The 14,385-nt window shown below is 58.5% G+C and overlaps 1 protein-coding gene across 5 annotated transcripts in view; it reads right to left on the bottom strand.

Annotated features, from left to right (window-relative positions):
* Positions 1–2,645: 2,645 nt before the first annotated feature.
* The window catches only part of DDC (dopa decarboxylase), a 74,203-nt gene continuing 62,463 nt past the window's right edge, over positions 2,646–14,385 (bottom strand). For 4 of the 5 annotated variants that reach the window (XM_072791713.1, XM_072791712.1, XM_072791715.1 and 1 more), the window contains exons 11-15: positions 12,693–12,712; positions 8,634–8,732; positions 6,984–7,100; positions 3,673–3,885; positions 2,646–3,031 (exon numbers count right to left, since the gene is read on the bottom strand). In XM_072791713.1, coding sequence (XP_072647814.1) covers positions 3,685–3,885; positions 6,984–7,100; positions 8,634–8,732; positions 12,693–12,712 — 437 coding nt within the window. In that variant the 3' untranslated portion in view covers positions 2,646–3,031; positions 3,673–3,684. The remainder of the gene's footprint in view (positions 3,032–3,672; positions 3,886–6,983; positions 7,101–8,633; positions 8,733–12,692; positions 12,713–14,385) is intronic. The other variant, XM_072791711.1, reaches the window with a different exon arrangement.

Below are 14,385 nucleotides of genomic sequence, written 5' to 3'. Positions count from 1 at the left end.
GATTTAATCAACCATGCCCATGTAATGGATCCACCATAAAAACCCCTTAATGGCAGTGTTTGGAGAGTTTCCAAGCTGGTGACCAGGTGGAGGTGCCAGGAGAGCAGGGTGTGGAAGCTCCACCCCCCGCCCACATTCCTGGCCCTGCTCAGCTCTTTGGGCTGGGCTGGTTGGTGCTGAGCTGTAGCCTTTAGAACAAAGTGCAAAATGTAAGTAACATGGTGTCTTGAGTCTGTGGGATCTTCTAGCAAAGCCTTGAACCTCAGGAGGGGGTCATGGGGACCCCTCCTTTACAGCCGGTCTGTCAGAAGTAGGGGAGGCCAGGGATTGCGAGTGGCATCGGGCAGAGGGCGGCTTGTGGTCCTGAGCCCTTAACTGCGGGATCTGACCCTAACTCCAGTTACGTAAGGTCAGAGAGCTAGAGAAGGAGTGTTGGAAGGGACACCACTGTTTGGTACCAGGAGGGAGAGCATCTCACTTGGTGGCAGAGGTGTTATGACTCCAAACGGTGTGGGTTTCAGGATCTGGACACATCCACATCCATCAAGGATCTTTCTGACACCGAGCAGCAGGTGCCGTTATTAGATGCCGGAAGGCGACAGGATTTGCGTGGACTTCCGGTGCCAGCAGTGGCCTATGACCCATCGTGACACCAAACGGAATATACATTTACATAAAGATGCCATGCGTTGATCAAAAGTAAGCCTGAGTAATCCAGACCTTTGTAAATTGTCTTGGGGCCAGGAGCCAAGACTCCACGGGGGAGGCGAAAAAATTTTTTTTTTCCCGGAAGGGAACGAATGGCCTCACTGCCACTTATTGTGACAAACGGCTCACCCCCAAGAGCAGACAGCGTATTTGGCCGCTCGGCTGAGTGGGCAAGAGGGGGGATTCTAGAGCCAGACTGCCTGGGTTCCAGTCCTAGCTCAGTCACCAGTTGGCAGTGCGACCTTGGGACAAGTCACTAGACCTCTTGAAAAGTCCCCTTGACAAACCCTATTTTCTCATCTGTAAAATGGGAGTAAACACTGAGAATTTTAAAAGAAGCATAAAGTTAATATTTTAAAAATATTGATAACAAAAAAAAAATAAAAAAAAATAAAAATATTGATAACAGTGCCTCGCATTGATCACATGCATGTGCGTGTTGAATACGCCGGGAGGCAGGGCTTCTTGCTGTTTCCAGGCGAGGTGGTTTGCGGCCTGATTGCTCTTGTCTCAGAGATGCCTTAAGAGATCGGGAGGTGGGGTGAACTGCGCTGCTTTACCTAGAAACCGGCCGGAAGTCAGACCAGCTTTCATCTCTGCTGGGCCTCCATTTAAGCGGATGTCTGAGAATCTCCACCAGAAAGATCCAGCCAGGCCCAGAGAGGGGAGCCCCTCCGCCACTCAGCTGGCTTCCTGTCTGTGCCCGGCTCCCAGCAGCAGCCCTGTTGTCACCTGCTGTCCAGGCTCCGACCTGGGACTCAATCCACCGTCATCAACCCTAAGTATGCTTATGGATGGGGCCGGGTGGGCAGCTCCACGAAAGCCGGGAGCTGGCATCGTGACTTTGGAGGCTCCTTTTGGAGACCCTGAAGCAATCTTAGCTCAAGAGCACACTCAGGTGCAAACCATCTCATTGCAGAACAGAGACACCTCGGCCTCAACTCAATGACCTGAGGGCTCAACAGCCCTTATCATGAGGTCCCAGTAGTCCCAGTGGCACATCCACGTCCTCGTGCCTTGATGGATGGTGGGTCTGGTTTACTGATGGGCGAGAACGAACGGCCTTATGTGTAAGACGGGGAACTATGAGGCATCTGATATACTTCCAGATTCCGGAAAAACAGATAATTTCATTACAGTTAGCAATCAGAGGTCTTTGAAATTCCAATAGACGTATCAATAGCCCGAGGACCTTTTCTAAGAGTGCTTTGCTTTCAACAGTTAAATGGTCTCTAAAGGACAAGAACTCATCTGGGGATGAAAATTCAAGTATGTTTCCACCAGCAAAAGTCATTTCAAACAAAGATGGGCTATTTGAGGAAATATTGTGTCTTATCAGTATTTATGTTCACAAGAGCACTCCTGTGGTTTGTCAGTCCCAAGGCCAGAGGACAGATGAACCGATTACTGGTCCTGGGATGAGGAGACCAAGGCCCCAAAAGTTAGTCTTTCCATCACACCAGTAGAACTCAGTCCGTGGTTGTGTCCTGGTTCTGAGTTTATTTCTTCTAGAGTTGGCGTCATCTCTAAGTAAAACTCAACATCTAGGTGATGTTGCTAACCACCTAGAACAGTCCCTGACAGACACCAGGCACTCCACAAACACTTGTGGGCGCAGGGATTGACATTTTAAAGTATCCAAGGATGGGTGCACCTGGGTGGCTCTGGTTAAGTCTCTGCCTTCGGCTCAGGTCATGATCTCGGGGTCCTGGGATCGAGCCCCACGTCGGGCTCCCTGCTCAGCGAGGCGCCCGCGTCTCCCTCTCCCGCTCCCCCTACTTGTGCTCCCTCTCTTGCTCTCAGATGAATAAATAAAATAATATTTAAAATATCCAAGGATGCCATATCTTGGCTGTTCTGAAAGGCTAAGTCCGCATCGCAACCACCCATTGGGCACAACCTAGAACAAAAGGATGCTCACCAGGCACAGTCACTGCTGCGCTTCAAATTGTTTATTAAGCATTGAGCCACATGAGAGAACAATGGAAAGACCACAGGTATAATCTCAAGTCCCACAGTCCTAGAATATCCTGGAAAATATTTCAGTAAACCTCTCCCACCGAGACATCGAGAGCATGATTTCTTAATCAACAAAAGTCACAAGTGAATAATGAATAAAAGCTACATGCACTGGGATTAAGTTTTCAGACAGCAAGTAATGTTTCTTCATTGGTAAGAGAGTGAGCACACATGAGCACAAGCTCCAGGAGAATGTCACAGGGAGAAGCGTGACGCCGCAGGCGGGCGTGGGTCCCTGGAGCCACAACGTTGACTGTCTTCTCGTTCCATGATGTCAGGTACGCTTCTTTTCAACGTTTGAGCTCTACGGCGGAAAAAAATACGCATGAACATATGGCTACATCCCCCCCCGCCGCCACCAAGAAATGAAAGAATTGGTATTTTGGATGCGTCTCACTAGAATGGAGAGAGAGAACGTGCCCTTCCTCCTCCACCGAGTTGGATGGAACCGTGCCTCGTAGATGCATGTGAAGCGTCAGAGACGAGGTCGGTGGCCAAGCTGGCCTCCCTTGGACACATTTTATCAGTGTCAGCTGGATTCTGTGCCCCATGAAATGGGGAGAATTCCTTCTTTCCCTCAGAATTATGACCGCGTGCATTTGATCTGATAATCTCAGGTCATGATCCAGGGTCCTGGGATCGAGTCCTGCATCAGGCTCCCTACTCAATGGGTGGGGAGCGGCGGTGGGGGGGTCTGCTTCTCCCTCTGCTGCTACTAGTGCTCGTGCTTTCTCGCTCTCTCCCCCTCTCAAATAAATAAATAAAATCTTAAAAAAAAAAAAAAGAAAAAAGAAGACAAAGTAAAAACGTGTCTAAGTTCCTAAAAGATCATGACAGCATGTGGGTTCTACCTCCCTGGGTGGAAATCCCGGCCCAGGCAGCCATGGAGGCAGCGCCGGGGGCAGATTGGGGGCAGAGACGAGGACAGGGCCGGGGACAGCGTACCTCAGTCGGGCTCTAGTCCCTGGGGGTGGCCAGGAGGCTGGTGGCCAGCTGAGCGACGTGCTTCCAGGCCAGCTGCACGTGGGCAGATTCCACGGTGCGGGCGCAGATGGCAAAGCGCAGCACGAACTTGTCTCTGAGGTGACAGGGAACCAGGTGGATTTTTTTGGCGCTGTTGATTCTTTCCAGGAGCTCCTCGTTCAGCCTGTTGGAACCCTGCAGAGACGGAGAGACAGTCCCAAGGACTCCGACCTCGACCGGCCTCCGAGGATGGCTGGCATCCGGCGACACTGCCGCACATCCACTAGACGACGGGCCGCCTTACCACTTGCCTTTCATTTCCCAGGGTGAGGAATTCAGCTAAGTGAGAGTTACGTGGCCGTGGGAGACCACAGCCCCGCCCTACGGGCTCTCCACGGTCCAATGACGGACCAAGGATGACCCTTCCCCGGGCCAGGCTTTGTAAGGAAAACAGAGCTCCCTAGGCACGTGATCTACAAGCTGATGCGCTTCAGTGACCGAACTGGGGCTCCGGAGGCAGCCGCTGCCAGGATCGCTCCCAAACAGAGAGAAGAGACAGGAAGCACAGCCAACCTTGAACCTGGGCAAGCCGCCCGTGAACTGTGGCACCGAGGGGCCATCGGCAACCCCCCGGGGACAAGGAGCAGCCCAGCGAGCCGGGGCGGGCACCCTGCGGGACACCGCTGCTCTCATGCACCTGCCTCCCCTGCCCCAGCGCTCTTCTGCTTCCAGGAGGTGCCTCCCCCCATCTCATCATCACACGTGAAGGAGGATGGGAGTGGGGCCTCACCTCCCTGCTCTGTGGCCCTCACGGGGCTCGTGCATTTGCCTTTTCGTTCTGTCTTGAGAGTCGAGAAGCAGGGAGAACAGAGGGCGAAGAATGGTCCGGTTCCGCTCAGGCGCACACTAGCCGACGCCGAGGCCACCCATGAACCCAGCAGACCCTCCCCACCGCCAGCTGCGGGCCTCCGTGGGGCACCTACGGGGCCCAGTGCAGGACCTGGGCCAGGTCTAGACACAGCCTGTCCTGCCCAAGGATGATGCTAGGGAAGGAACAACACGTGCGCTTTACCAGGAAGACCCAGGCCAGAGCAAACAGGAGTAAGGCGGACAGTGGAGACATCAAAAACACATTATTTAGGGAAAATGTGCCTGCCGTTTTCAAGTGGGTGAGGTGAGGTATGTCTTCTATTAAGTGGAGAAAGAAGCCAAGCAGAGAAAACAGTAGAAGAGAAGGGGAGGGGGAGGGAGGGGAGGACGGGGAGGGAGGGGGAGGGAGGGGAGGACGGGGAGGGAGGGGGACCCCAGTGTGCATCTGAAGCCCCGGGTGGTGCAGAGGACAGAAGTCCCCCTGGAGCAGGACGGCACGGGAGATAGGGACGGCGGACGCACAGGGAAGCAGGAACACGGCCCGCGTGCTTCGATGTGCTTCCTTGAGAAGACACGGGGGTCGGTGGCACGGAAGCCCCCTGGCCGCTGGGCACTCCGGAGCCGGGGGGGGGGGGGGGGGGGAGGTGGTGGTGGCGGGCGGGGGTGGGACTCGCCGCACCGCACCGCATGGACAGAAGGGGTCGGGCAGGTCGGGGGCACGGAGGCTGGCGTGGTGGGGGAGGACGATGAGGGCCTCAGGTCGCGGTGGTGGCCGCACGACCCCACACTTATGCCGAGCCCCACACGGGTGCAGCTGACCCCCGCGGACCCCACAGGGACCGCACGGATCGCTGTACACACGGGTTTCTTTCGATAAATCCGGCGCAGCTCAGCAAGCGTGTTTTCTCTTCCTAGTGATTTTCTTCCTAACGGTCTCCCTTCTGTGGCTCGCTTTGCTGTAGGAACGCGGCGAACACACGGAGCACACACGACCGGCGAGCCTCCGCCGTGCACGGGCGAGGCTTCTGGTCCGCAGTCTGGGGGCGAGTCCCACGCGGATGCCAGCTTCGCAGGGGTCAGCGCCCCTCGCCCCCCACCTGGGCTTTACATGGACGCAGTGTGCGGTGTGTGCGTGACTAAAGAGTGAAAGTCCTGCGCGAACACTGGCGAGTCAAAGCAAAACGAAACGTCTCTTCCCCTGCAAACGCATCGAAGCCCGCCGCCAACACCAGGGACAACTGAGCCGTGGCCCGTGCTCTGGGGACCCGGGGACCTGGCCGCTGGGAGCCAGTGCTCCGAGGCCTCCCCCGTCTTCTGCACGTGGGTTCTCACCGCCCACCGTGCACCTGCACGGAGCTCACGGCCCCCTCACCGAGCCCTGTGTCTCTGAAGAGTCCAGGCTTTCTTGTGCCTGCTTCTCTCTCTCTCTCTCTTTAAGGATTTTATGTATTCATGAGAGACACACAGAGGCAGAGACACAGGCAGAGGGAGAAGCAGGCTCCATGCAGGGAGCCCGACGTAGGATTTGATCCGGGGACCCCGGGGTCACGCCCTGAGCCAAAGGCAGGTGCTGCACCGCTGAGCCCCCCAGGCGCCCCTCTCGTGCCTGGTCCTCCTTACCCCCTAGGAGCTCCAGGAATCAGTGACGGGGAGGATAGGGTCAGCGGGAGGCCACATTTGGATGACAGCACGTTGACCTGCAGCAGGCCTAGTCCTCCTCCCCTTGCTGACCTCCCGCATGGAAACATGGAGCCAGTGGAAAAGGCAGGTGGCAGCGCCCACGGCCAGCTCAGCTGCACAGGCCAGCGCCAGGCCCCCCTCCAGCCTCCCTCCCACAGGTAGATTGATAAGGGGCCTGTGTGCACAGCCTCTTTCGAGGACCTTCCAGAAACGTGGTCATGATCCCCAGCAGACACGGCTTGTGCCGTCCACCCTCTGGGCCAGCTCCCCCCCACCCCACGTGCACACACACACACACACACACACACTCATGAGTAGGGCAGCAGGACAACAGACCAGCATTTCTCAACCCCTGCACACACCCGGCCACCTGGAGGGGCCTGTGAAGACACTGGGGTCCGCAGGTCGGGGCTGGGGCCGGGGCCGGGGCTGGGGCTGGTCTGGGGGTGACCCCCCAGTTAGTGAGCCTGTGTACAGGTTACGGCTCAGAGCATCGCAGTGGCAGCCGTGTGGATGGAGAAACCGGGGAACATTCTAGGACCAAAGGTCTACACACGCAAGAAGTCTCAGCTCCGTGGAGGAGGGGCAGCAGGGCCTGGACCCAGGGACCCCAGGCGGCAAAATGCCTGGTGACTTCTGAGGTTCTGGGGAGCCAGCGTGCTGCTCTGAGCACCCAGGTGATGCATGATCCTCCCTCCCCGCCCGCCCATCAAAGGGAACGGGGACTAAAGCCACAAACCTACCTTTAGCCGGAAACAGACCAGCCCCAGGGTGACTTCCGTGCAGATTTCAAAGCGGGGATCCTGTTGCACCAAACGCTCAAACTCGTGAGCCAGCCGGACGTGCTGCAAAGGGGAGAACTGCCGCCTGAGTTCCCCAGGGCGGCGCAGCTCGGGACTCAGCCACCTAGAGACACTTCCTGGGCCGCGGCCGCAGCTCAGGGATGTGCTCCCAGCCATCTCCGCCGAGTGCTTGTCGCCCACACACGGGCTGCTCGCACTCAGGGCAGGACGACGCTCGCCACCCCGACGGGAGGACTGTAGGGTCTTCAGAAAAACCCCAACTAACGTTTTCTTCTGTGCGGCAGACCCTTGAATCCCACCAAAACAACCCGTTAGCACTTTAGAACGAAGGTCGGGAAGAGGGACCCTCTTCCCTTGCACCCCTGCAGCCCTTGCACCCACAGAGAAGGACAGCACCTGTCACATTCGACACACGCCTTCGTCTCACTGAATTCCCCACCTCACTTGGCTCTGCGGGGTTCACGGAGCCCCATAGGGGATTCAAATAGGATGTGAACTGAGAACAAGCCCGCGGGGCCTGCGCACCTGCTGCACACTCCGCACCTCTGGACCCCCGAGCGAGTGTGGCCGGGACCCAAACCGCCCTCAAGGGCCGCTCCGGGCAGAGGAATAGGTCTGGGGCCGCTAGAGGGCAGCAGAGACTGTGCTGGCAGGCGCCCCCCCCCCGCCCCCCAGCAAGGGTCCAGAGGAGCCCCACCTGCTAAGGGACCGGCTTTGAGCATCCCCTCCCTCCCCGCGAGGCCGGGTGTGGAGTGTTTTCACAGGAAGCCTTGATCACACCCAGGGGGCCCTGAGCTTAAATCATCTGGCCAGTTAAAGCCCTTCTCCTCCTTCCCCAGAGCTGAATCCTCACTGTATTCGAGGACATGTTCTGAACTCACGCGCGCAGTCCTGCCTCATCCCCCAGAGACCACGGGCGTCCCCGCTCCCACGAAGCCCAAGAACCTCTGTCCATCAAGATGGGGTTGGGGCTGAGGATGGATGCTGGCATGGGAGGGAAGCGCTGGGACCCAGCAGCCTGCTGCAGCCAGCTAAAGGGGGGTCTTGGGGGGGGGGCAGCATATACTCTGGCCTCAGTTTCCTCAATTGTTAAAAAAGAAAAAAAAAGGCAGGGTGGTGGGTCCTGAAGTGGTTCTCCCTCTGTAGGCTTGTCACAGAGGCCTGGTTCGCTCAGCCAAACAGGTCGCCGGGACCCACCTGGAGGGTCCAAGACCACACGCGTGCCGCTGCTCAGGGGCGCACCGGGCACCCCGGGGCTAGGAGCTAGCCATCCCCAGCCACCTGGAGACCCTCCCAGGCTGGCAGTGCTTGGAGCAGAGCGTACTGGGTTCTCCCCACCGCTCCACCACTGTTGCCTGGACCTGCCACGGGCAGACGTGGCGACAGGACGGGCTGTCGGGGGTGTTGGCTCCGCAGCCTCCGGGGACCTGACGGCCCTGGTCCCCACGGGCGTGTGCAGGTCTGTCATCCTGCACCGACTGCCCACCCTCAGGAGTCCGAGCTAGCTGGCCGAGCCAGACACCGTCCTTCATTTCTAAGCTCCTACGGAAGTCCCCATGTGACCCCCAGAAGTGATGAACGCACAGTCACCTTGCGGATGTAGGCCTGCAGCCCCTTGACTCCGTACATCCTAAAAACAAACCACATCTTCAAGGAGCGGAATCTCCGGCCCAGGGGCAGCTGCCAGTGCTGGAAGAGAACAGAACACTCTGTGTCAGGGAGCAACGTACCGAGAGCTGCTCTCCTCCGGCTCACCGGGCACCTCTTGCCCTTGGAGGAGCAAACCCCCTGGAGGTCCCCTGGCCCGTCCCCTGCCGCCCGTGCCGATGCAAAGCCGACCGTGCGGTGAGCAGCGCCTGCAGCTGGAGCCTCTCTGTGCAAAGCTCCGAGACAAGGGAGGACGGACAGGTTGCTCCTGGGGAGGCACGGTGTCCCCTGAGCAGATGCCGGTGGGGCTCACCGACCGGCGGGGGCAGCGGAGTGGGGCCGGTTGCTCCGTCCGTCCGTCTGTCCACGGGAAGGAGGAAGGACCAAGCCGACACCCACACCTTCCACCCCGCAGGCTCCCTGGGACGTCTTGGCACCCTTTCCTAGAGCAAGAGTGACTCTCCCTGCCCTGCTCGCAGTGACCTGCAAGACGGTCACTAGAAAACACAACCGCAGGGTGCCGGGGGCGGGGGGGTCCGTCCATGAAGCGTCTGCCTTCGGCTCAGGTCATGAGCTCAGGGTTCTGGGATCGAATCCCGCATTGGCTCCCTGCTCAACGAGGATCTGCTTCTCCCTCTGCTTCTCCCCTTGCTTGTGCGTGTGTGCTCTCTCTCTTTCTCTCTCAAATAAATAAAATCATAAAAAAAGAGAAAAGAAAAGCCCAACATGTTGGTCTTCAAATAGTCTCTCTTTAGCTTGTCCCGTTTGTCAGCTGGCTGGCACTCTACCGGCTGTGGGGGCCTCCATGGTGGCAAAGGTGCTGAAGCCAGCAAGAAGGGACACAGAGGGGAGGAAGGACAAGGGGGCATCTGGCATGAGAAAGCGAGGGCACTTCTCTGTGACTCCCAAGAGCCCCGTCCTGGACTTGCAAAGATGCCCAGGGCAACGCAGTCTCCCTTCCCGCTCCCTGGACCTCCCTGCAGGGCACAGCTCGCAGACGGGGCTGGCGAGTGCAGGGCCGCGGCGGGAGGGGGTTAGGCCTGGACCCTCCCGCAGGGCTCGGGGGGCACGGCTCCCCCGTAGCCCGGGGCAGGCAGGTGTCAAGCCCTGCGCTGGTCGCACCCACGGCCGAGCCACTTTCTGAACTTGGGGCTCCCAGCAAGGATTTCACGGGAGGCTCTCGAGTGGGAGAGAAGTGGGGGCCCGATATTGACACTCAGGCATCTGACATGGTGTCGCTCGGGGTCCCCCAGGCGCTGGGCCCGGTGGGGTCACAGGTCATACCACTGTCTTCTTAGCGCTGTGAGAAGAGGCCAGGGGGACGGACACGTTCGATGCCACGGTGTCCCCTGCAGACACACGGCCGGCCTACCCTGCACTGTGTCTGCAGGCTGCTGGGGGGTCGTCAGTAAAAACGGAACCAACACGCCTTTTCGGAAAATCGGAAGGAAGATCCTTCACCGTCCCCGCTAACTGACCAGTAGGCGGTAAAGCCATCGTCTCCTGCCTTTGTTGCGCGCCGATGCTGCGTTCTAGAACCTTTCGTCACCAAGCTGACAGCTGCGCATCCCAGTGAGGTCTACGTCTAACATGGGGATGCACAGCAGGGCGAAGCTAACCTCTCCGTCCTGGAGTAGCAGGTGCTCACAGGTGAATCGAGCGCTCATTCACACGTGCCCCTAAAGTGCTGTCATGACCTGAGCCCAGGACGGGATGGAGGTAGGTGCCCCCAGAGCAGAAATGCCCCGTGCACTCAGCTCCCCGTGCACACAGCCCGGATGCACAGAGGGGACGGGACTCCGGGTCCTTGCTGTTCCAACCCCCGCCCCTCGCCCACCCCATGCCGCTCGGTGGAATATTCCGACCACTGTGCTGATACAGCAGGAGGAAGGTCCGTTCCACCGTCCTGCACGGGCCGCCTGGAAGGATCTCGCACGCAGAAGCCCGCTCCAGGTTTCTGGGACACAGCGGAGCTATTTCTGGGTGCTTTCCCTCCACAACTGAAAAATTCTAAACCCTGTCTTCGGCACGTCCTGTACACCGTCCCGCTCGCGAGAAGCCACCAACGAGGACCGGGAGGCGCACTTCCCTCACCAAAGGGCCTTGGGAGGCTCAGAGTGAGAGCTTCTGACTTAAGTCCTTGGTTCTCTTTTAACCGTGTTCCACAGATTCCTTGACTTCGCTGACCCTGTGTCTCCGCGTCTGTGAAACGGGGATCAGGGTCCCCACTTTGCCCAGGACCACGTGCATCGTTGGCAAACGACACCACGTTTCCACCGCCGGCCTGCCGCCACGGGCAGACGCAGTATGAACCGCCTTCGCCGACGTGTTCCCAGCTCCCTCCTCAAGGTGCTGACGCTGCCCTCAGGCCCCGTGCCTCCTGCCAGCGCAGTACTCACCCCTCGAACCCCCCACTTCCCCAACTAGCCTGGGAGACGCCCAGAATCCCAGTGTCTCCTCCGCAGCCCCAGGGCGGTGGCCACCTCAGGCTGGGCTCCCAATGTCTTTGAACAAAATGATGATGATGTCAATCATATTCTTTTTTCTTGGTCTGCTGAGCCTGGCCCCGGGGCATTTGCCCAGAATTCACTCTAAAGGAAGAGCCTGGGTGCCGGGGCATTTGCCTGGAATTTGCTCTAAAGGAAGAAGCCATGAGAGAGTTCGAGAGGCGTCTATAAGCGCATCGAAAAGGAAAGATGTCCCTACATCGGAGCTAAGACAGCAGTAAAACTGCCAGAAAATACAGTCTGGGTCCCCATAGGGCTGTGGCATGGGGAGAGGGTCAGGGGAGGCCGGGAACACTTGTGCCTTTGATGAGGGAACCAAGGAACAGCACTCATAGGTCAAGACTGGTGCTCCAGGACCTTTGCATGGCCAGGGCCCAGCACAGGCTCCCAGTGACCTGTGTGGTCTTTCCTGGTGGGACGCCCTGCGTTTGCCCCATGGGACCTCTCCTACTTCATGGAGATGGTATTCCAAGGGCTAACTTATGGGCATCAGCTCTTCGAAAATTCTCTACCCCAAAACAATTTTCCCCATCCTTCTAACTTGATCCTCCATAAATTTCACTGTTTATTCATTAATCGTGAAATATCTGCTAAGGATACACTAGGTGCCATCCCCTGGCATTGCTGGGAAGGGGCAGCGAAGCGCACAACGATCCAGGAGGACCTCCCAGGCCAGGTGGATGTGGGTGAGGCTGGCTGCCGCGGCGCTGCACACCTGCCTGGATACGGGTCTTTGAAGAACAGCGGGTGGACCAACCTAAGACTGTCCACACGTGACACGCAGCTCACAAGCCGCCGGCGCTGAGGCCTCGTTATCATAAAGCATTAGATGTGGCATAAGGAGACGCTGAAGTCCAGGGGACGGGCTGAGGAGTTGGGACACGGGGACGTTTCCCTTGGGCCGGAAAGGGCCATCAGAGAGGAGCAACACATTTGAGGTCTGTCTCAGAACGGCCGCCCACGGCACTGTGCGGAACGGCCATCCTGGCCCGTGTGGCCACCTGGGCCCCGTGCCCCTCGGGAGCCTGGGGGTCCAGGAAGGAGTGGGGGGCCTCACTCACCTCTGAGCGGCTGCCAGCGCCACACACGGCCCCCGGCTGAGAACGGGGCCTGCTGTCGGAGCACCCCTGAGGTCTCTGGCCCTGCTCCCTAGGGCCCTGCAGGCGCCGGCCCCAGGCACACAGCAGCTTCGCACAGCACGGGGCCACGGGTCCAAGCGCAGCGCCCACCCCGACAGGAACCTGGGCGCAGAACTTCCTGCCTCCGTCCCAAAGGGCGGGCAAGATGACTCCCCCCTGACCCGACACCCAGAGTCGCTGGGCTCAGCAGAGCTGTCCGCGGCCTGGCTTGCTTAGCTACCTAGGACCTAGGTAGACGCGGTCCTCCAGGGCGTCCCTGACCCCGAGGGGCATGGAGCCCACGACAGCTCCCAGTGCTGCCTTCACACCTGTGGTTACCTGAGACCTGGACTCAGCGAGCGAGATCTCCCACTTACCCTGTAGTCGGTGATGAGCCCTGCAAAAGAGAAAGGAACAAACAAAAAGAAGCCATTAGACACATTGGTCAATTGCATGCCTAATCCTCCTCATTTTCAAGATCAATTTCTTGTTTTGTTTTAAAAAAAAAAAAATTATTTATTTAATCATGAGAGACACAGAGAGAGAGAGAGGCAGAGACAGAGGCAGAGGGAGAAGCAGGCTCCATGCAGGGAGCCCGAGGTGGGACTCCATCCTGGGTCTCCAGGATCATGCCCTGGGCTGAAGGCGGTGCTAAATCGCTGAGCCACCCAGGGATCCCCAAGATCGATTTCTTGTGCCCCCCCCCCATTATCTCCTCCATGAGACCATGGAGGGCAGGGGCTGGGTGTTCTCCTTGGCACTTCCCAAGGTCACGGATCCACGGGGTTTTCCAGTACAAAGTGGAAATGCTGGTCGACGAGGGGCTTTCTATGCTTCCACAAGCACAACATCTGAGCTCTCTTCTCTTGCCCACTGGTAACTTGGCGTTCAGCTCCTGAAGACCTCATCGTGCACTCATTCGTGCGTGGGAAGGTGAACTGGTGACATACAGAGTGATTAGACCATAAGATAAGCACCCGGCTGTGGAGGGGCGTCTGTGTCTGCATCCCTGGATCTCAGCCCAGAGCCCGGCACGGGGCAGACGCTGGTGAGCAACCACTGGAGCCGAGTCATCACCCTGGATTCAGATGGCTTCGTTGTGGTCACAGAAAAGGCGGGTTTGCGTTCGGTCTCCCCTTGCACCTAACGCAGCGAAGCCAAGGATTTTGGTGGACAGAAACTCTCACCAGTGGGAGTCGCCCCGGGGTGACCTCAGGCAAGCAGTAGCCTGGGAATTGGGAACATGCGCGGCAGTCCTGTTTTGAACATCTGATCCTCCAGTGTAGGTCCAGACGGGACACGCTGCGGCGCACTGGTGTCCCCGCTTCTGCAGCAGGAGCAACGGTAGCCTGGCCGCAGCAAGCCCAGGCTGCAGGCAGCTGGGACAAGCGCCACCCAGCACCCCCACCCCCACCCCCGCCAAGACTGCTCTTCAGTGATTCTACAGATGGGTCTACATTCCACGTATAAGGAAACCTAAAGTTGTTGCTTATCACCGGCTCTTTGACTCTCCTCTGGAGACAACAGGTGTTCTCCCAATTAGGTCGTAAAATGGTGGCGATGGGAAAACGTGGGGGGCCATCCTGCAAGGCTCCGCCTCCTGGTTTTATGAGGGACCCTGAGACCGAAGCCCGGAGTCGCACAGCCCTTGGCAACTCCCAGCCCCTGCCCTCTGCACCGTATGAAACACACTGTGAAGCAGATGTCCCCAGCAGGGTCACCGGCAGTGACCCAACAGCGAGGCACGCACGCCAGCAGAAATGAAAGAGCCGCGGCCCAAAGTATGCGTGGCATGTAATGAGCACCCGGCAAGGGTCTGCTCGGAACCCAGATGACATCGTGCATGAAGGCGCATGAAGGACCCTCCTTTGTTCACATCACACGCAGAGTGCAGAACCGAGGCAGGGACGTGCTGGCACGGCAGCCGCTCCCACGATGCTGCCCAAAGGCTGCCGCCGGTCACCATCCCCCGAGTCCAGCAGTGTTCCAGCAGCAGCACGACCGGATCCGAGGCTCCGGGGGGGACAGAGAGACAACAGGCAGGAAACCAGTGGGTGAGACGGCTGCGTG

Source organism: Canis lupus, chromosome 21 (assembly GCF_048164855.1).
Source record: "Canis lupus baileyi chromosome 21, mCanLup2.hap1, whole genome shotgun sequence".
In the NCBI taxonomy this organism is placed as follows: Eukaryota; Metazoa; Chordata; class Mammalia; order Carnivora; family Canidae; genus Canis; species Canis lupus.
Note: the sequence above shows the minus strand (reverse complement) of the source record. Positions and strands in the feature narration are given on the sequence as shown.